This window comes from Zonotrichia albicollis, chromosome 10 (assembly GCF_047830755.1).
Source record: "Zonotrichia albicollis isolate bZonAlb1 chromosome 10, bZonAlb1.hap1, whole genome shotgun sequence".
Taxonomy (NCBI): domain Eukaryota; kingdom Metazoa; phylum Chordata; class Aves; order Passeriformes; family Passerellidae; genus Zonotrichia; species Zonotrichia albicollis.
Window position 1 is genome coordinate 25,135,735 of NC_133828.1, and position 23,207 is coordinate 25,158,941.

The 23,207-nt window shown below is 37.1% G+C and overlaps 1 protein-coding gene across 4 annotated transcripts in view; it reads left to right on the top strand.

Moving 5' to 3' along the window:
* The window catches only part of LNPK (lunapark, ER junction formation factor), a 59,569-nt gene that overhangs the window by 24,526 nt on the left and 11,836 nt on the right, over window positions 1-23,207 (top strand). For 2 of the 4 annotated variants that reach the window (XR_003379556.2, XR_270816.4), the window contains exons 9-13: window positions 1,964-2,182; window positions 7,169-7,274; window positions 7,975-8,045; window positions 9,364-9,534; window positions 16,888-17,147. Coding sequence is in view for 2 of the 4 variants with exons in the window: in XM_005484088.3 (XP_005484145.2) it covers window positions 1,964-2,182; window positions 7,169-7,274; window positions 7,975-8,045; window positions 9,364-9,534; window positions 16,888-17,084 (764 nt within the window). In the remaining 2 variants the exon portion in view is untranslated. Of the gene's footprint in view, window positions 1-1,963; window positions 2,183-7,168; window positions 7,275-7,974; window positions 8,046-9,363; window positions 9,535-16,887; window positions 17,847-23,207 lie in introns of those variants that run through there. The other 2 variants (XM_005484088.3, XM_005484089.3) reach the window with 1 other exon arrangement.

The window sequence follows — 23,207 nt, forward strand, 5'->3', positions numbered from 1 at the left end:
TACAGTAATGGTCTTGGACATTCTTCTATGTGAAACAATAATAAAGGGGTTTTTTAAATGAAAAAAGAATTATCTTGGAACAAGTGGAATTAGGCTTTATGTTTGTCACTCATTTTTTGTACATATGTGGACCTGAGAAGACTTGAGAAATTGCATGCCTTTTAGCTTAATTTTTAAAACTAACACAAGACTGGAAACTATAACACACACTTGACTATAAATAATAGGTTTTAATCAGTATTTTGTATTTGGAGATTGGCCATGCCTGTTGGTGGATGGCATAGAGAGAATGCAGTTATCCTAGTGTAGTAAGACTTGAAAGGTTACTGCTTATGGCTCTCACAAAAAGGTCTTGAAGAATGTGAATGAGGAGGTTCATCATAAATGAATTCTTACTTCATATAAAACTCTCAATACAGGAGCAGTTTTCAAACCAGAAGCCAGTCACTAAGGAAGTGCTGATAGAATTTCTGCAACTACCTCACCAATTAATCCCAGTTGCCAGATTCTGAACAGCTGAAATAGTGAGGGGGAAAACTGTAGTTTTTGAACTTGTAGTTTTTCAAGTATCGATTCCAAAGAATTTTTAATTCTTTCTTCTGTTGTGTATTAACCCTATTTATATGCACAGATAAGTAGGCAAGACCATAACCTATGCATGTAGCAATTTCCATGGCCCTGGATGCTGTATTCCCACCGAACCATTACATTTGACCTAGTGCTTCAGAGATAGCAGCTCTTTCTTAGCTGCTGCCAGCTGACATAGCATGCTCACCTCCTCTACCCACAGCAGGAGCTTAGCGTGCTGGAATAGTACTTTTGGGGACAGGGATCATTCCTTCAGACTCAGCACACCCATCTTCCAGTGGCTGGTAGCCAGTGGACCTGGAAACTTGCCTGCTAAGCATTTAAACTCTTCCAACATGACACAAAGTCAGCAGATAAAATCTCTCTAATCTTGAGACTCGTGGAAGTGATTTTAAAGTCCAAATGTAGTGTTAAATTCCATTTGTTGAGGAAGACGACGTGCAAGCTGGTTCAAAGTGACATGGTGCTATACACTGACTCTGTGGGGTATTACAGCCTTAGGTGTGGGTGTTATTGGGGTGTCGCTGTAGAGACCACCTGCTACTTGTTAACCATGTAAATAACAGCAGACTTAAAGCAATGGTTACATTTCTGTTTCATTTGTTGCAATAGCGTGTGAATCTCAGGCTTGCATGACTATTACAGAATTCAAACCATGGTATGTTACTCTGGTGATATTTGGCTTCATGTAAGAACAACTGAAGAAAAATATTAAGTTTTTCATGATTGTGATTTAATAGTAGTGATGTGAGAAGAGGTAAAAGCAGAGTTGTGTTCTGGCAGAGCCCATTCTTGCTTTGTGAGAATCCATGCAGGTGGTTTTATAATGGGGTTACTGAAACAGGTCAGTGAAACTGTACCACTGGAATGAAGCATTTCCTTCTGGTTTTAGAATGGTTTCATTTATCCAATCTGATTTTCTTTTTTCATAACTCTGGGCATGTAACCTGAGCATATTAGATACTACATGAATAGTTTTGGTCCCATAGAAAGCTAAGTACTTGAAAGCATTTTTAAGCCATGGAGTAGAAAGTGTTCAATTCTATACATTGTGGTTTGAGTCTAGCTGTTTGTATGTCCAATGTTCTGTCTTAGCAGATACTTTGTGATTCTGTTTTCTAATTTCCTTCTAGAGGGATTTTGCCTGAAGTATTTAACAGTTATGATAATTGAAATATAGTATTCTTTCTGGTATTTACTTCTGTGTGGTATTTACTTCTATGACCTGAATGCTCAGCTGATGATGTTTAGTTTTAGACCCTCCTGATTTTGTTTGATTCTGTAATTTGCTAATTGGTATAACAATATTAATGCACTTTTACTAATATCTTGCTTATGCTAGATATTAAATTCAGTATGTACGTATTCTTGTCAGAAATTCGTCAGAGGACTGCAGCTCAAAGAAATGCTTCTGCACCCCCACCTGCAACTCCTAAACAAGGCTCTCCCAAGTCCCCTGTTCCAGCATCTCCTACCCTGCAGAGAGAGGGCCCAGCTGTGAGCGGGCTCCCAGGAAGAGCTGCTGCGCCATCCTTGCCATCCAGCGTTTTACCACGGCACCCTGGATCCCCTGCTACTTCAGTGCCTGGAATGGGTAAACACAGCACTTAATGTTATTTACAGTTTATATTGTTTTCTCTGGTTACCAATAAAAGAGGCCATTTTCAGACAGTATGGAAATGGCATTTCATTTGGAAATAGCAGAGCAGTTATCTGATTAAGCAGGAGTTCCATATTCAATTAGCCATAACTCTTTACAGCTGGCACCTTTTGATGCTGAAACCTATTGCCTGAGCTCATTTAACTGTTATGGCTTCTTTGTTTAAATGGCAATAAAACTTTGCAGTATTCTGTAGTCAACAATGTAGCATACCTTTTTATGTTCTTAGTTTAGAAGAGCTCTATGCTTATATAAATCAGGTGCAGAGGAGAACACTTTCAGAATACATTCATGCTTCTCACTAAACCCTGCACATATTTTTTTAAACATGGATCTTGACGTTTATTTAAATTTTTACTCTAGAAGGTATAGTCATGCAGCCTATACTCCTAGATTAAAGTGTGGAATACCAAATACAACAGAAAAGTTGTCTGTGCTGTAGCTGAATATTAAAAGGCATTGTTATTTTAGTACAAGAGTCCAAGGTTTAGCAACAGATTGAAATTGGGTAGGAATGAGTAGTCCTTAAAATTTGGTTTCATAGTCTGAAAATGTTTTTCCCTTGATTTCCTACTTGGTGTTCAGTTGGGATGGGCTTTTAATAAACAGAATATTAACTAAATTGCATTGGAAGGATTGCAAAATTTGAGAATTTTGGGTGGGCAGCTTCGTTCTCAATTTCCTTGTTGGGTGGTAAAGCTGTGTGTGGGTTTGTGCCAGGCCTTTCATTCTGTGTGGGATGTTTGACAAGTTGGATCACAAGGCAAGAAAGGAGATGAAATGCTGTCTTGAAAATAGAAGGGGCATAACTTGCCAGGAATCTCATGAGCACCTGTTTAACGTGGAGTAGTTCTTTGCTCTATGTACAGGGATCAAGGATTTATTTCTCTGTCCTGTGTTCCTGATTTTACTTGAAAATACTTAAGTCTTACTGTTGTAGTTCCTTACTAACTTCCATGATACAATCAAAAAGCAGAGCTGTAGATAATATATTGACACCTGCTCTCTAAGCTCCTGGGTAAAATGCCTTTTCCTGTTGTTTAGTGTTGTGGAATAAAGTTGTCATGGAAAGTTGTGATCTCCCTTCTCTGTAGATTCCATTCAGCCTTATTTGATGTTAGTAATTCCTTACCTGTGTTATGAAGCTGCTATATTTGTTTTTATCCCTGAAGTGAACTGTAAAGTGAAGTTATTAGTAAGTCTTGATTATCTTGAAGTACCAGAAGTAAGCTTCTTGCACCAGGAAATTGGTCATTTGGTTGCAAATCACATTTACTGATACCTGATTACCAAAAATTCCATAATGAGTTTAAAATTGCATGCTCCTTTTTAAGGAAGCTGACTGTAGAATAAAGTATTAGCTGTATAATAGCTTTATTCTTAGGGGAAGTTTCAGGCACATTGGATAAGCTGGATGAAATTCAGCCTTTACTGCATACATATTTTAGAGGAAGAAGGAAAATCAAGTAACTGACTTGTTAGAAAGGACAGTTGCCAATATTTGTGATTTAAAATTTTTAATGTAGTATTTGTGATAATGCCTTACAGGCACTTTTTCCCCACTAAATAGCTGGAATTTTGACTTAACATGTTACTTTGCCATAGATAAGAGTGGGAGCCCCTGCAATTGTCAGTTAATATGGAAGCTCTCTCTTTTCTTGAATTTCCCCAAACCTTCGAGGCATAGAAAATCTCAGTCACGTAGCTGTAGTGAAAAGTTCATAAATTCAGTATCTATAAGAATAATATGGCATCTGAGTTTATGCTTGGCCTGCAACAAATATGAATAGCCTTAATTACCTCTATTTTACAGAAGATTAATAATTAATTTTTGTTATACTATATTTTGTAGGGGAGAATCAATTTAACCTGTATTACCACAGAGCTCCCATATGTTTGAAAATTAATAACCAGCAGGTAGTTGAGAGTTTGCCAAGCTTTGCAAAAGTGACCAGTCTTTCTACAATGATTGCTTTTGATGTTTGTATTAATTACTGGTGTCCATAACAGCATGAGAACCAAGATGGTTGGTTTGAGTTATTAGTAGGCAGGTAATTGAAGTTGTTGATGGAATGTGTTGTGATGTTTCATTCTACTTTATTTAATTTTTGCTTTGGTTATTGACTTTTAGAAACTTCATATATTGGTGATTTACAAATTATATGAAAACTTGGCCTTCTGAATAAAGGTCTAAGTTAATATTTGAGTGTAAACTGGGTATTCATAAAATTATTCTAGGACTTTAATTTTATTGCAGTATCAGCCTTTTTTTTTTGATGGAAGTATTGGATGTTTCAGGTTTTTGTAAAGCTCTAGGAAATTAATTTTGCCTGACCTCTACTTTGGACAGCTGTAGCAGAATACAATTTATATTGCACTGAATTTATTCCATCTTGCTGCTGGGACAGTTTTCTTGGTCTAGGTTCCCACTTGTGGACAGAATACAGGGATAACTTGGAAATGCATTCACTGATTTTTATCTCCTGAATTTATTTTCTCTTGTTTGTGAAAGTACGGCCTATTTTAAAAACATTTGTGTTGAGTATGGATTTTTTTTGTACTTAAGTGATGGGCTGTAAATTGCAATATTATCTGAATGAGTTTTCTTGTTCTCCTAAAGATTAGGATCTCTTCATTCTGGTGGCCAGTGGCAGGGCCCAAAGAAATGGCACAAAGCTGAGCTGGGAGGTTTAGGTTGGGTATCAGGGAAAAGTTTTTCACCCAGAGTCCTGGCATGGGCTCCCAGTGTAAGTGATCACAGCACCAAGCCTGACAGAGTTCAAGAAGCGTTAGGACTGTGCTCTCAGGTACATGGTGTGATTTTTGGGGTGTCCTGTGCAGGGCCAGGAATTGGACTCAACAATTGAGATGGGTCCCTTCCTACTTGGCATATTCTGTGAGTTCTCTGCTTAGGAGATAGATGTTACTTCTATGTTAATGCTTATCTACGTGCTGGAAGCTAGGACTGTGCATGTCCTGATCCTGTCCCTGGCTAAGTTGCTATAAAAAAATGAGATCTAAACAGTCCTGAAAAGCTTGAAGTCAACTGTTTTTAACACAATATCTTTCAATTAAATGTCCTTCTGAATTAATTCAACATACTAAAAGACTATACTCTCTCAGTTGTCCTTTGTTTGGATTTTTAAAAAATCCTATTTTGCATTTTTAGACAGCGTGTTTTTCTGTTTTATGTTTGTATATTGAGACAGTGATTTTAGTTTGTTACCCTTTAGCTTCCTCTTTGTTTATTGGTCATACCTGAAGAACACTGGAAGCACATAGCAAATTGAAAAGAGAATCTTTGGCTGACTTCTGTAGTCACTAAAGGCTGTCTTTTAAACCATGATGTTTCTCTATTTGTTTTTACTGGATAGAATGAGAAGAGTTATAAGCCAGAACTCTTCTCAGAGAAAACACTGGTTTCTTTTTGCATCTTCAGTATTTCATTTCATGAATTTCATAAACTTAGTTCATACAGATCTTCAGGTTGCCATATGCTCATCTCCGGATGAAACCTGCTAATACTCACTGATTTCTTTTTTTTTGTCTAACCTTCTTAGCTATCTTGAGCTTGCATAGGACTTTTGCATTTTTAAAAGTAATTTTGTCAATGGTTTAAACCAAGTCTTATTTGTAAGGGGTCACAATTTTGTCTTGGAGTGGCTTGAAGCTGAACCATTTTGTCCCAGTTGGAGAGTTCTGAAAGACTGCTTCGTGTTCCTACTCCAACATTGTTTAGTTGGTTTTGTGGACTTTGTATGTAATTCGTAAAGGTCTTACGGGAATAGGTTTTAAGTGTTCCCCTCTGTTTCCCCAAATGCTGCATTATCTTAGACTCAGGACTGTTTGTTGAAGTACTGTAACATAATATTTCCTGTGCTTAAATGTAAAATGTTTCCTCTCCATACTTGGTTACTTGAATGATTGCATTGGAATGGCTCAGACTGGAGTTTCTCACATTAGGCCTAACTTATTCTGTTTTAAGGCTGCAAGAGAAAGGAGACATAAAAACTCAAAGCTATAGAAATGGAAATTGGTAGTTTGCAGTGGTCTTGTACAATGGACTAGATGTTCTAAAACTTTGTGGAAAGAAAAACTTGTGCTGATGTTCTGGTTTAACTGTTGTTTGTAGAGGTGAAAAAGAATCAACCATGGCTCTTACCTGCTCTTTAAGGAGTTTTATTTTGATAGTAGTTTGTTAAATACATGGGAGAAATAGTATCTTTATGGTGGCCTTCTGGCTTCTTTGAGTAAGCATAAATCTGAAAGCATCCAGCTTGTCATTAAATGTGGGGTTACCAACATGACAAACAGCTGGACAGGTTTAATGTATAGACTTAATGCACCCTGAGAGTATGCTCATGTGGTATAGTAATTACACAGAAACCAGGAGATATTTCTGACATCTTCATAAAACCATAGAATGGTTTGGATTTTAAGGGATCTTAAAGATAATCTCTTTGAAACCACCCATGCCATGGACAGGACACCTTCCAGCACACCAGGTTGCCCTGATCTCTAGTTCTTCTACTGTTTCCATTGATTTTGGCAGATTTATTGGTGTAAATTTGCAGAGTTGTGTGTCCATGAAGATAACTTAGTTAATTTTTTCTTTCTTAAAAAGCCTCTATTTGTTAACAATTGAATACTATTTATACGTAAAGTTTGTTAAAAATTATAAATTTAATTACATGTCCATGGTGTAAAAATGAAGTGATTTAATAAAATTATAAGCTGAAGGAGCAGCAGAAGAATTTTGAGCTCTTGTGGATTGAAGAATCTTACAGCTTTCTGAGTGGACTAAGAAATATATCCGTGTATATTAAGTCAATGTAATTATTTTGTTACACTAGCACACACAATAAAATATAATACATATTTATACAGTGGAAAATAATTTTGATATAATTTATGTTCTAGGTCTTCATCCTCCAGGCCCCCCTTTGGCAAGACCTGTTCTTCCTCGAGAAAGAGGAGTTGTGGATAGAGTTATTGAATATTTGGTTGGTGATGGTCCTCAGAACAGGTAAATGTTCTTTAAGAAATACCTAAACACTTAGGGGAAAGGAAGCTTCTTAACCTTTTTGTTTTAGCCATGTCAAGGTTAAAAGAGTTGTAAGTGAACTGTCCAAAATTTTCGTAATTGTGAAATGGCTCTTTCTTAATGCTTCACTTGAAATATCTTTGCAGGGAAGCTGGTGATATTTGGGCAAACCTAATCTCTGTTCTGAGTAATATTAGCTGTGTGATACAAAGAAAGAGCTGTGCTCAAGTGGGTGAATGGCTTATGTTTTGAACTAAAAAAAGAGAAAACATTTGCCTCAGCACTTTAGCTTTATATCTGTTATAAATGTCTTTCAGGTTGCTTTCAGAATTGTCCAAACATATCAGAACTTAACGTGTTTACTATGCTTACTTTTCATATTAACTGTATTCTAATGAAATAAAAGCTTTATTTGGATGGTATTTTCTGACACTGATGATACTAAAAATATGTTGAACTGTAGTTTAAAGTGCAGCTGAGACTATTTCACTGTGATTAAAGCAACTTCACAAAGTATTATTTAATCTACAGATTTAGTTTGCTTTCAAGGTTAATAATTTCATTGTGGAAATGACTTTTTGGAAGAAAAGGTCTAGGATATTAGCCAATATGTGAGGTAAAATCTCCCTTAAGCGTGCTATTGCTTCAAGGTATGTTACTATATATTATTCATGTTTTCTAGGTATGCCCTTATATGTCAGCAATGTTTTTCTCACAATGGTATGGCTTTGAAGGAGGAGTTTGAATACATAGGTAAGAGCTAATCCTTTTTTAGACTGTATTACTTGGCTAATGTTTCATAACAAACATGCATCATACTTCATTTTGGCTGCAGCTGAGTACTTAGCTGACGTTGTGAAGTACCACTTCATGTGGGAACATTTTTTGTTAACTTATTACTCTGTTTTTTAAGATTTACTTCAAGGCTTGGAGAAGTACTTTATTGCAACCTTCAGGTCATGGATTTTATGTGTAGAAAACTATTCAGTAGAAATAAGCTTCCTCCAATACATCCCTGAACATTGCTACTGGCTATGAATGGTTCTCAGAAGGGTTTTATGTTGAGAAACTATCTGACATTAAAGTGTGCCTCTTTCACCAGAACTTAAACTAAATTTTCCTTTGGCAAGAAGATCTTGGGGGCATATTGGAAAAAGAGTGGGAACAAGCCCTAGGGGCCTATATGTGAATTTATGGCTGACAATAACTTAAGACAGACACAGCTCTTTATTGAACACAGATGTTGTATATTGCCTGCTTTCTACCACAAGTGTAAGCCTGATACTTAAGAAACTAGGGATTCCTAGATAAATCTTCTATTTCATTTTGTTTTGTTTACTTTTATGAGTAAATATACTGCATTGTAACAATAAGCTAAATGTTTCCTATGAAACCAAAGATAAGTAGTCTATATGTTATCTTAGTTCTTATGAGTTCACAACTCAACTGTACCAGAAACTGCCACTTCCCCCCTTGTCTTGATGAGAGTGGGGGAGGACAAAAAGAGTTATTTAAAAGAGTTATTTAAAGTATTAAATGATATCCAGTACTTCTGCAAAACAAACCAGCTTTTTCTTTTCTTAATTAAGCACCACTGGAGCAGAATGCTCCTCAGAAAGCAGAGTGAAACATACCCTATGGAATTCCTAACATCTCCTAACACTTCCTAACATCAGAGTGTGAGGAAAGTGGTGTCTTAAGGGTAGGGGAAAAATAATCTGCCAACTTAATTCTTTTGTAGGAAAGAATAGAACAACACCATGTGGCAGCATCTGGCACTACTGAATTGCATGATTTTGTTCATTGTGGTTGAATCTTTCACAGTGTTGGGCAGTACTCAGTTCAGCAGAGCTGAAAGCAAGCAGGTTTCTAAAAACCAACTGTCTGCTGATTTTAAAAAAGGAGTTATATAGAACAACTTATGTAAATTTGGTGGAGGTGCTGTCTGGTACTCATAGTCACTTAGTTAACTGGTTTTAGTATTTTAAAGCATCAGAATATAGTGTAGGAATAAAGGTGAAATGTGAAGCTAATTAGTGAGGCTGCTTACTGGGTGTGCTTTGTGGTATAGCATTTAGATGTGCCTACTGCTTCTTCCTGAATCCTGCAAGAAAAACTAGACCTCAGGCTCCACGACTTCCAGACTTCAGTTTTGAAAAAAGGCCAACTACAGAATTGCGATCTCAAATGGAGCCTCTGGAACCCAGAGAGAGAAGGCCCCAGGAGACTGAACAGGCAAAAGGTAAGTACTGATCTCATGAAGTCTGCTCTTTTCCAAATGTTTAATGAAATTCACTGTCATCTAGCTCTCTGTTGAGCTAAGTTTTCTGGTAAGAATGACAACAGCTGAAGTACTCAAACACTGCTCCAAACAGGGTTCCTGGTGAGGTGATCAGTGACCAGAGTCTGTCAGTGTTAAAGGTCAATGCCCTTAACATGCTTTAGCTTTTGATCAACCCTCAGTTGGGTAGGCAGTTGATCTAGATGATTGTTGTTGGTCCATTCTAATTGAAATAGTACAGTTTATTCTGATTTCATAAGAAGTGCAGTTTGTATTTTTTTTTTCAGTTCTTGTCTCTGGTCCTAGCTTAGGTTGTTGATAGTAGTGTCTTCTTTCCTGTACCCTAAAATGTCTTCATATTTCTCATTATTTTGTGCAAATGATGGCATAACATATTTTTTCACTCTAGTGTTACTGACAAACGGATAGAAAAGGCTGTAAATTACAGAAATCGTTAAGGAGGGAGTATGTCCCAAAGTAGTTAACTTTCACTGTGTTTGGCAGGTCATTTGATTGAGGTGTGTTGGAATTTCTGCCTTTGTTCCTTTTGCTCTTTTCCTCAGGGCAGGAAAATCTAGTAAAACTGCCTTGTTTAATTTCAGGTAGTTCAAAGACAAATTGTCAATTTTAATTTAACATAGTTCCTTTTGAGACGTTTTATAGTCTACAGATACAGTAGGCATCTGGTGTACAGCCAGCAGGAAGATGCAGTGTTTTAAAAGACTCCAGAAATCATAATTTCAGACCAGAGGATCTCCAGTTAGTTGTGCTGTTGAGTGCTTGATGGGACTTTGTTAGCTTAAGCAGGGATCCTGGAGGAAAACTAACAGACAGTGTGCAGCCCTGAGGTTCAGACTGGAAACACCCAACTGTGGGAAACTGTCAGAGTGTAATAGAGTGCTTCTGCTGGATTATTTTGAGCAGAGAGTACAAAATAACATTGGGTGTTACTTTCTGACATAGGAAGGCTACACAAAACCAGTAGGGAAGTCATATTTAGAGGTGGCAGTCTCTGGGTATGGCCTCATGAGGGTGCATTGTAGTGAAAACTTGCTTTCTTTTCCTGTACCATAGTGCACTCTTACCTCAGTAAAAGTGCTGCTACTGGCATGAAAGTAAGCCTGAAATCAAATGGATGAAACGGAGCCAATGAAATTATCTCATTTGCCCTTAAATTCTGGTGTTATTTTTTTAGCAAGGGGAGGGTAGCTTCTTGTGGGTAGCTTCTACTTTTGAACTTAGAAGATTCTTACAGAAAAAGGCATACTTTGTTTCTGGGATCTTTAAATGTGCTTGTTTTCTTCTGTCTGACTCAAGTAGAGAGGTCCTTGAAGAGGGCTGTTCAATTCTTGGAGGCATGTGCCTCACGGGTTTTTGAATATTATCCATTACTGCAGGTTTTTAGAGAGAGATAAGGAGATGTGCTTGCTAATTAATCTGGTATTATCATTGAAAGAAATTATTATGAACCTATGCCTATAAAGGTCTGAGCTGCTGAGTCTGTCTACAGTTGTTGTAAAGAATGTAAAATCTGAAGCATTACTGTGAGATTGCAATTAACCAGTTCAGATGTAGGAATGAAAACTGTGAGATAAGTTGCTTTTTAGAGAAGCAGAATTTTATCAAACATTTCAGCAGAAAAATAGGATGGATTTATTGCATTAAATATGATTTTAACCAATTTACCTTTAACAATGAAAATGACTTGGTTTTTTTTCTGATGTGGTCTTGTATTAATGTGCTGCTTTATTTAAAAACAGCAGGAAAAGAAACTGCTGTGAGCTTCATTGTCCAGTTGTCTTTTTCTGATAGGAAGTAGATGGTAAGATTTTGCTCAAGTGTAAGTAAGTGAGTGGTATACAGACTTGTGGTTTTCAATGTTAAATAGCAGATATTTTCTGAATGTTTATTCTCCAAGATGATACAAACCATTCTGTTTTGATAATTACTAAGCAGCCAGAAATAGAGTATATCTTAGTACTTTACATAGCTCTGAGAAATGTTGTGTTGATTTAGAGGAGGCCAGTGCCTGCCTGTGACTTGTCGCAAAGGAATCTCTTCTCAATGAGAAAATATTTTCACTAAATCACTTTTCCACTGGAACTGTAATGTGAAACATAACTGCTTAGATGCAGTTGGGGTTTATTAATAAATGAACACATTCCTTGATTGTAAGTTTTAAGGTATGAAGCTGTCATTAAGGTACAGCTCTGGGGAAGGTTTTTGTTCACCACAGTAAAATAGCTGCTGTCATAGCAAGAATAGAGAATATATCTTCACTTACAGATGTAGACAAATATTAACATCAGGAAACCAACTTCACCACAATGCTGGCAACACAGGGGAGTACAACTCTTACCTGTAATTCATTTATACCATAGCTGTGTAGCTCAAGGAAATGGCAAAATAATGTGATAAAGAAATGCTATAAATATTTATTATCAGTCAGCTACTTTAGCTAATGGGTAGAGCATGAAGCTGAATCTTTTTTCCAGTTGTGTGCTCATGTAGTGACAGGCATGTTACATGCTACTCCTGTGGTTAAGGGATCTGAAGAATGCTTATGGAGAGTGCCATTGGCACTGAACTTGAAATTTTGTTTTAAACCTCTGGAAAATGGAGTCATCAGCTGTCAGTCTGGTGCAGATTACTGGCACAAGCATCATGCTTCCTTATTCAGCAGATTAATTTAGGAAATTTAAGTACCAGAGTGAAGCAATAAACTTCAGCTCTTTTCTTACCTTTCCCATAAATGGCTTGATTTTGATCCCCTCCTCTTCCCATCAAAGGCTAGTTGGTTCTCTCATGTAGGTATCTTAAATGTATCAATGTTTGGATCATATTGAAAGAGCCAACAGGAAGCACTTTAGCCTTTGGATTAATTTTGTCTTGCCTTTATTTAGTACTGTTATGCTCTTCTTGATTCAGGTTTAGCATTTCACAGTATTTTGAAACAAATTTATTTTCACAGTATTTTGAAAAAAAATTAACTGCATCAGTCTTTTGTGTTGAATGTCTGATGTTGATATTTAGAGGTCTTCATTAGATGAAGATTTTAACTTCAGACTTCACCACAGCGGTGAAACACTTTGTGGACTACTTTATGTGATGTCTCTAGATTTGTATGGGATTCCTTGGTCATCTAGCTCAAATATTTTTATGATTACTTAATACTGTCACTTGTAAGGATTCTTGGAATACAGCAACTGCTAGTATGTTTGAAAGGGTTTCCATTATAAAGGCAGGTGCAGAAACCTGGCTTGTTCAACGGAAGGGGTCACAATAATGATCTCTGCCAGAAATAATGACATTTCAAGTGTGTGCTCATTGTGAGTTCTACCATAAATGGAGCTTGGCTTTGGGCAAGTGTTGCAGAAAGCTTTTCTAGCAATGAAACTGATGGAAGACAAAGGACTAATATGTCTAGAACTCGATTTCTCAAGTAGATTTAAATCAGCTCACCTTGACTTTAATAACTTGTAAACAAATTCTTTTGATTTAAAAATGTATTATGTTTCCAGTCAACCACAGTTCAGTTTTGCTGAACAACAAAATGCCTTCTGAGTTGCCTTTTTGGTAGGACATATTCTCTGACTTGTTTCAAAGGCTTCACAAGAGCTTTCTGTGACACCAAAGCCGCTAACAGATTACTGTGAGACACGTGTTCTTTAAAAGTGCTCAGACAGGTGGCACTATGTAGAAATCTATCTTAAAGGAGAGCTGTAGTAGTGAAGAATACTTGTCCCAAAGCTACTTGAAAGCACAAGCAGCTTTATTTTAGAGGTATTACACTATTTTTATGAATTCCCACTGAATAGGCATTTTCTAGTTAATTTAATAGTGATGCAGTATTATGATTTCACTGGTTACTCATTGAAATACTCTCTGCAACAGGAGCAAGAATGGCTGACTTGTTACAGTGTGAAGTGCATATACGTTCTAAGTACTAATCACTAAGCTTGAGTGTTGAGGGGAAAAGCTGCTGTAGCCAGGAGTGGGTTTTTTAAGGTTGCATTGTTGCAGCTCTTAAATGTGCAGCAAGTGTAGGGCTGTTTTTGCTCTTAAGATCATGTGGGTGAAGCTACATTCTGTGGTTAAATGATGGATTAAGTATTCCTCATCAAGAACACTTAAATTGTCTTTTGTCATCTTTTAAAGTTTGTTGTCAGAACTTTCACTTGTTGGCTGCTGCTCTTACAAAGATTTTATTCATGCACTATTTAAATCAGGTTGACTTTAGGCAAGCTTTCCAGTAATTGGTGTATTTAAAATGGAATCACTATATATTTTTAATGAGACTGATCATGTTTGTGGTTGGAGTTAGCATCACTTACTGTGAATGCCCTGGCTACTCGTTTAAGGGACCTGCTCTTTAGTTTCTTGTAACTTTCCCAGACTGCATTATAAGACCAAAATTTTTCATGCAAATTTGTATTACTATAAATTCTGTAGAGTTTCAAGAGTTTCAGTTAGTTTGCCCAAGACCATACTGAAAGGAAAACTCATACAATACCTGACAATTTTTGTTTAAATAAGCAGTGTCTCCATACCTTTTAGTGGAATATAAAAATGTGACCACTGTCCTGTTCTTTTGATTATAGTTAGAATATGCATTTCTTCAGGTTTTCTCCTTTCCATTAGAAGCTTCTGCTGATGGCTGTGATTGTCCCTGGGTTTTACATCAAAAATGTTATAAATGCTTAGCATCCTTCTGATCAGACTGAGCAAACAATCTCTTTACTTTTTTGACTCAAGCCTGAAGACCAGCAATAAAGGAATGTAACTCAAGTGTGGAGGGATTGGAGCAGGAAAATGCACAAACTTATTCATAGAATTCGAGGCAGAAGAAAAAATGCAGAGATGAGACAGAAAGAAAACTGACAGTTGGAAGATAAAGATTGAGTACAGACAGAGATGGGATCAAGATGGAAATTAAGGAGCAGAAGAGAGTGGGATGGCTTGGAAAATAACTGGGAACATTAATTTGCTTGGGCAGAAATAGGAGGGTTGAAAAATTTTTAACAAGAAGCCAGGGCAGGTGTTGAGCAGCTTGTGGTTGAGACAGCAGGGAAAGAATCAGGAGGTGAGTCAGCTACAGACTTGCTAAAATGAAAGATCCAGTCTGAGAAAACGATGGAGAAGCTGGGCTGCTCTGAGCAGTCTGAAATGAAGCCTGGAACTAGCTAGGCAGAGGTTTGTGTGGAAAGAGGTCTTCAGTTCTTGGTGACAGATGACTTTTGTACAAGGTCTGCTGGACAGGGGTGTGCAACAGCTCTTCTACTCAGTCATGGGCCAAGAAGCCAGAGCTTCTAAAACTTTCAGCTCTGCTTGAATTCTGTATCAGCCTGAGGCAGTCTGATTTACTTTCACACTTCTACCCTACATGTTCTGATCAACATGAACATGTGATATTTGACTGACACTTGTTTTCTGAGAGGTTGATATTGGGACCAGTGCTGCTTGATGTCTTTGTCAGGAACATGGACAGTGGGCTTGGGCACAATTCAGCAGGTTTGCTGATGATGCTGAGCTGTGTGGTGCAGGGCAGGGATTCCATCCAAAAGGATCTTGAGAGGCTGGAGAGGTGGGACTGTGAACCTCATGAAGTTCAACAAGGCCATGTCTAAGCTCCTGCATCTGGATCAAGGCAATCCCAAGCTCAAGTACAGGCTGAGCAGAGAATGAATTGAGAGCAGCCCTGAGGAGAAGGATGTGAGGATGTTGGTTGGCAAGAATCTCAGCATAACCTGGCAATGTGTGATTGTAGCCCAGAGAGTCAACCATGTCCTGCCATTGTATTTGGCATCACATATGTTTAATTTTTTCCCCTTTTTCTTCATTATTAGGCTATTCTGATTTTAACCTAGGGGTTTAACTTTTACTGTTATTCTCCTTCCCATCCCACCAGGGTGGCAGGAGGGTGGGTGGGGGAGTAAGCAAGTGTCTGGTCTGCAACCCAGCTGCAGGCTGGGTTAAACCACAACAGGCCCCTGGCATAAGAAGGACATTCTCCTTTTGGAGCAAGTCTGGAAGAGGGCCACAAACAGGGCCAGAGGGCTGGAGCACCTGTCCTGTGATGACAGGCTGAGAGGGTTGGAGCTGTGCAGCCTGGAGAAGAGAAGGCTTTGGGGAGACCATAGAGTGCCTTCCAGGATCTAGAGGGGCTCAAGAAAGCTGGAGAGGGACATGATCCAAGGGCATGTAGTGATAGGACAAGGCAGAAGAGATAGGAACTGAAAGAGTAGGTTTAGATGAGGTATTGGGAAGGAATTTTTCACTGTGAAGAGGGATGAGACACTGTAACAGGCTGTCCAGAGAAGCTGCGGCTGCCCCATCCCTGGAAGGATGGGGCTTTGAGCAACTTGGTCTAGGGGAAGGTTGGAATCAGATTGATCTTTAAGGCTGCTTCTAACCCAAACCACTCTATGGAATTAGAAACATTTGATAAGGCTAACATTTTTGAGCTGTAACTTTCAATTTTGCACACTGTTCCCCTTCACAGTATGTATTAGTACTGCATAGTACTGAGTAATACTGGTCAATAAATCAACTGCCATCAGCAATACCATTCTGCAGTACCTTTGTGTCATTTAGTGCAACCCTACATTCAGTTTTTCAGTGCTTATGCTTATTTCAAAATATGACTCTTACTTTTCTTATGCTACTGAAGTCTTGCTGGGAAGCTAGAATCTACTTCTTTAGAGGCAGTACTTAGAATAAATGTTTTTGATTTTAAAAATATGCTTGTTATCAAAGAAATTCCCACCCTAGATGAAGAGTAAGTATACTCACTCCTGTGCAACCATCCTACGCTACCCCAGGGAAGACAGAATATGCAATAATTTTCATTTGCTGGTTTGATATATTTGGTTTTTTTCCCCGATTATCAGACTCCTTATGTTTAAAGTAATTTCAATCAAGAAGAATGTTTTAGTTTGTGTACAGATTGAACTGTTACAAAAAAAAGTTCAACAGCTGGTGAAATACATTAGCAAAGACAAAGAAACTGAATTGCCATAGTTTTTTTAACATCTCACTTTAGTAAACAAGTTTAGAAGGCTTCTGTTGAGGATGAACATATGCAAGTAATACCTTAGTGACAGCTAAGCTCTTTTCCATAGTATTTTTTCCCTTAAATTTTAATTGTTTTACATGTGACCATCTTAGAAAAACCAAAGCTTTTATGGCTTGAGAATGTCATGCAGTTACTAGTCAAAACCTGTATGCAATTGCAGAATGTTTAATTTGTTTTTAATAATATTAGTTGCCTCTTAATTTCTGCAAATGGCTATTTTGTAATTTTTCTTTTCACAGAATCTGAAGATGATGGAGTCCGGCTCGCTGAGACAAATGACACAGATGATAAAGCACCAAGTTCTGAGCATCTAAATGATAAGCTAGCTGAAGAAGTCGAAAAAGAAGAAGCAGAAAACATTTCAACAACTGAAGAGGCTATTTCAGAGTCTACTTCAGCTGAACAAAGTGAAGAATCTTTAATAAAAGCAGAATAAAATACTTCAAGTGCCTTCTGTAGCTAGTTTTTAGCTTTGTTCATGCCTGTTGTTACTATTCAGGTGAGCTTTTTTTAATGGTACAACTTAAAAATCTTGCTTGGGCTTAAACTGCCTCAACTGCCACAGTGTGTCAAAGCTATGTGTAGAGTGGGTATTGTAAATTCAGCATGTCTCTTTAAGTTAACACATAGAATGTGTAGTTGGTTGAAGTCTAACAGTTGTAGCCCTTGTTCAGTTTGCATATTTAAAAACTTCAAAGTACAAGCTTTGCTAAGGGTGACTTACAATTTGACATCTCTCTAGCTGTCACACATTAAGAACAATTACTGATGGCAATTGACCTAGTAGGTTTGGTCTAGTGAACTAAAGATGCTTTTTATGCTGCCCTGTTCAAATGGATTGAGTACACGTTTAATACACAGATGTTTACAAGCTACAGTGTCATCCAACGTTTGACTTAAGCATATGGAAGTGTCAATGCAGTGCTGTTAATATTATTCATTGTCTAACTTCTGACAGAATTCAGTTAAATGGCACTTGGATAAATGGCATCTCCTTTGGTGTTTGCGTTGCAGATGAACCAGAGGCACCTACATGCAAGACTGTTTTGTGTTTACATGAAATATAAGAAGTCTCTGCACTTGATTGTACTTGAATACAAAGCACTATTTATACCTGTACTATAATGACAAGATATAAGTGAATTTTGTGCCTTTGTGTATTTTGTTAAAGGAAAATAAAGACATCTAGCAAGCAATACTTGCTTTGTGATTCCTAAAACTGAAGAGAATTCATGTTCTGCTGTATGCAGCTAATCTACAGTTACTTTGTGCAAGTTCAGAAGGAATGTGCCACCTTAAAAGGAGCATGTCTATTTGTAGCTGAGGTGGCTTTGACAGGATAGAAATGGATCCCTGATGAAAAGGGGAAGTGCATGTGCATTTGCCAAAAGGCTTTTCTAACTGTACCTAGGGCTAGTTGATACTATTTAATATTACAGTTGCAATGAATATTTGCTGCTGGATTACTGAAAATGTAATTTTTTAAATTGCATTGCTTTTTAAGATAAGGACATTTGTTACACATTTCCTGTTAAATGTAACAGCTGGGATCCTGGATTGGAAGTTTTCTGGTGTCTGAGAGGTACCTAAGTCAATCAGATTTTTTTAGAAATAAATGGTGAACATATGTGACTTGGTTGATTTAGTAATATTTTGGATAAAAGTTTTATTTTGTAGTGTTGTGTACCTCACTACAGGGAGAGGCAAATTTCAAAACCATTTTTACTGTGTTGGTTCCAAAGAGAAATGGTTTTTACACTGTAAAGATAATAAAACCCCTCAATCTTAGTAGTTTGAGAGTCCTCTACAAGAAAAGCATGTTTCTCAATGTGACCTTAGTATCCATGTCTTTATACAAGACATAATTAATTGCTGTTGTTCATGTAATAATTTTCTTTCTCAACTGCATGCTTTATTTTCTGATTCTTTGGGGATAGTTTAGAAGCTCAGCCTCACATCAGTCAGAAACAAGTGTGGTCTCTGTTTAGATTAAGAAGGAATTTTTTTCTGTTTCACTGTATTAATTGCAGTTAATATTTTATTTAGCAATCTTAATAGACAGAATTAAAGGAGTACTCATAGGTGTTTGTCTCTATTTACATGAACAATTAGCAAATAGGTATTTTATGTGTGACTGTCTTAGTTGGGAATACAAAGAAAACGGTGCCTTTTCAGGACATGTCTTGCAGTATGAGAAAAGTACGGGGCACAAAGTGATAGGGGAATTAATTTTTTAATACTGTGAGAGAATACATTTTAGATTACAGAATTTATTTTAAATGGAAACAATTTTGCCTGAAAGGTGGCAAAGCTTACTTATTTTTTTGTAAGTTGCTAATCTCTACACTGTGTTTTGTGCCTCACTGATTTATCTGCTTAAAGGCTTATTTCTTTGGAGAGAAAACAAATCACAGACCTTGTGAGTAATTCAGCACAGTAAATTGTTGGGTATGCTTACATTATGAGTGCTAAAAAGAAGTAAAATTTGATATCCTGTTCCATCATATGGGAGATGAAGGCATGAATTACTGTCAGTTCAGAACTTAAGGTTGCTCTAGGCACAGATATTACTTCCTTTTAAAAATGTGCATCTGAAGTGTCTGGTCTTTTGTAGAGTAGTTTCAGGTCCTTTCCATGACAAGCAGTGGCTGAGCTGTAATGCATGTAAATATCTATAGAATTGACTGAGAAAACTTGATATTGGACCTACATATTAAAAATGTGAAAATATACATGTTCTAGGCTAAAACATGTCCTGCTTTGGCCAAAGAAACTGATGTTTTTAGGATTTTGGGAGTGTGAACTTTTTTGTGAAAAAGGAGCCCTAGTATTTGGAGAGGTTGGGGTGGGGAATTATTTCTCCCAAGATTCTTAAATGTCACATGAGAAACTTTCCACTTTTTGTTTAATATATGACTGAATATATCAAATATATCAAGTAGAGACAGTCAACCTGATGTGAAAACAAATACTGTTTAGAATGTGAAAAACCTGCTTTGTGACCTAAAAATACCTACAACATTTGAGCACAGGAAGATTTAGTTCTAAGTGCATGATAGAATTGTCCCAAAATACTTTCATACTTAAAAAAAAGTGTATGAGCAGTCATTTCCATTAACTGCTTCAGAAGGCTTGAAGATTATGTAAAGGATGTCCTAGAATTTTGGTAGAGAAAAAAAATCTATTTTTAACTTTCTAATTTTTCAGGGATTTAAAGCCCTCTAGTAAATGAGGGCACAGGGTTAATCAGTGGGTGAATTCAGGCTCATGATGATACATATGACCATTATGGACTGAGCTGTTCTCATTTTACAGTAAGCATTCACATGTTACTCCTGCCAAGTGTGGGTGCCCAGTCCTGATACCAATATGGGAAGAGGATTCTGTTTCTGCAGCAGTTGCTTCTTGGCTTCTGTGTACTGTAACTGTGGCAATAGTAAAAGGCACCTGTCCAAGAGGAATTGAATCCAAAAATAGTTGTAAATGAACAGCAGTAACCACACTTAGTCATGTCTTTGTAACACCAAAAAAACCTTGGAAGTAGGAGTATGTAGTCAAAAAAAGTACAGCAATTGTTGTATTTGACTCTTAAGAATGAGGAAATGGAAGAAAGTAGAGGGAAATAAATTCAAGAACTACTGTGGTTCCTTATTTTGTTGTCTTCTGACTTCTTGGCATGTACTCATACCTCAATTTTTTCAGAAGTACTGAGATTTCTCACAGGACTAGGCTTCTACAATGTCATAGGTGCCCTCTTTCCTTCTGTGGCCAGGATGAAAAGCAAGATTGAGTGGACTAGTGAAGTAATACTTAGCAAGCTTGTTGCTGTAGTGTTTTTATTGACTGGAATATTGTGAATAACTGTAGAAATGTCCTTTATTCACTTATAGTTTATAAACTGGGGAGGAGTTATCTTGACTGTGTAAAAACCGTCACAAAAGACAAATGAGTGTTCTACTTCAAAATGAATTGAAATGAGGCAGTCAGATTTACATTTTACTTTAGAAATGAGTTAAAAAAGGCAATAGTATTTTGAATTCTAATACTTTTTCTAAAGGAGAACACAATTGATTTTTCTTGGACCATTTGAATTAAAACATTAGGTGGATTCTTGGTATGGTGATTTCTCAAGAAATCTGTTTAGCCTCCATGCAGGAAAGAGACGCTCCCAAGGAATGGAAAATAAAGGTAATGCAAAAGTTGATGGTTTAGGAATGGAATAGAGATTATCAAAAGCAAGTAACTAAGGGTGGGTATGGTTGCCTTAAAGTTAAGAAGGCTGAACACTATGTGTTGCTTGAGTAGAAGCCAATGGAAGGACTTAATAATGGAGTTGGGGTAGAGGAGGGTGTGTTTTTTTTCTTTTTTGAACCAAGTCTTAATCAAGAGATAAGAAAGATGAGTTTAAAGAGATTTTTTTCAGAAAATGTGGTAGGATTTGGCTGTTACCACATGGCAATACGTAACTCGGGTTACTATCATGTTCCTATGTCAGAAATAAGGATGGAATTGACAAGGAATCTTATTAGAGAATTTTGTTTGCTTTTGAGAGTTAATTCCAGAATAAACATATGACAATAACTTGGTAGAAAAAAGCTGTCTAGCTATTATGAGAGACTTAGGAATTTTTTTAACCTTCAAAGGCTAGGGAGAAACACTTCTTTGTTGGTATATGGTTCTGATCATAGCAATATTTGTAAACTTGTGGTTTTATGATGCTGGAGGAGTGAGAAGGCTTGGGGAAGCTTTCATTATTCAGTAGCTAAGTCTGCTACTAAAAACTTTACAAAAATTAAAGACTCTTTAAGTCTAAACACATTCAGTACAGAAGTACTGGATGTAAAGAAAATTTTAAATAAGCATACTTCTTCTTAGTAAATTAGTTACTTCTCCATATTTATTCTGCTACTGGAATGAGGTTTTGTTAGGTATTCTACAATGAGGAAAACTGTGGGATAAGGGATGTCCTGTCTGTGAATGTTGCACTAGAACAATATCCTTGAAGATTCATTTTGTTTCTTTGGCAAATAATAATTTGACCAGTTCGCTGAGTGTTCTCAAGCAAAATCTTTAGGCCTTCATTTCCTTCCATGTCTTACAGACTGTTTTTAGTTTAGTTTGTTTTTTTTTTTCCCTTAATTTCTCTTAAGAGGTTCTTTCCTGTCCAGTCATGTGGTTGAAAGTTAATGCCTCAGATGTCAGCATCTCATGTTTCAGTTCCCTTCTAGAATTGGTAAAATGCAGCCCTGTCCAGAATTCTGGTGTAGTGAGCCTCTGAAGGAGACTGTGCAGAACACATATCCTTAATACAGGCTAATCTAAAAAAAAGGCTGTAGATACATCAAGTGCAGAGACATTAGGAGCAGAGTAAGTTTTCCAGGAATAAAGACTGAAAGTTTGAAAGTTCCTAATAATTTGGGCAAATAGCCTTGCAGGAGGGATTAGATTTAAAATGAGAGGGCAATAAAAGATTGCTCCATGACTGGTGGATTGTGTTTGATTGATGGCATGTGATTTCTTATAATTGCTTAAGAATGTATTTGATGGCAGTGTATGGGCAATGGAGATTTTTGGTGGTTGTCAGAAAGTTCTGATTCACTGACAGGAAAACGTATGTGAAATGATTACTGGTCTTTGGCAGCGCTCCTCTCTTCCATGGTGTGGTCTTTAGGTGGAATTCATATGTCTCAGGTTTGTGGAAGGTGTTGAAGGCAAGGAATTACAGCTGGTGGGGTTGACTGGCTCCAGATCCTGGTGTATAGTCATGCACCAATGTTTCTGTCAGAGGAGAGACTGTAAACTTCCATCAGAAATATGTCCTAGTTGAGCCTGTCTGGTAGTCTGAAATTCAGTGCACTTCCTGCTTTGGATTGTTGACCTTTGTACGAGAAGAATGGCATCCTGAGTAAGTGGGAATTCTAGCCTTGGGTTTTTACTAGAGGTTTGTTTACACAACATTATCTAAATAGGATGAGCTCCAATGGTGTTTAACAATGGCAACTGCTACCCCCCAGCATTTAAAAAAATAAGAAATGGAGTTGTCCCTTAAGATTGCAAGTCTCAAGGAATTTGTCTTCACCATTGCTTTTGATTTGTGGGCCTCTCTGGGGTCTTGTCAGGTCACATTCAATCTTTTCTCTGAAAGAATAACGATCCTGTGATTCTATGAAGAATAAGACCTAGAGAGGTATATGATAGGCAGGATAGTGAGAAGAGCTTTAAAATGAAATGTATTGATTATACAATAATTCGTTCCCAAACCATGGGGTTTTGAGATTAAAGCAAACACTTGGAAGATTGTCAGTAGATTATTTAACTTTGCAACAGTAAAAAATCTAAAGCACTGTATCATAATATAACTTTCAAGGTTGCATAAAATCAATTTGATCATGACTTAAATTTTTGGGTAGAAGGGGATGTCGTGACCAAGTCTTGTAATACTGGTTATTTCTCACAGCAGTCACTGTGGGAATAAACCTATTTCAGGACTGCCACTGTAGGTACCTAGCACTGTACTGCTAGGATTTTCAGTGAACAATTACTAATGTTTCTCAGGAGC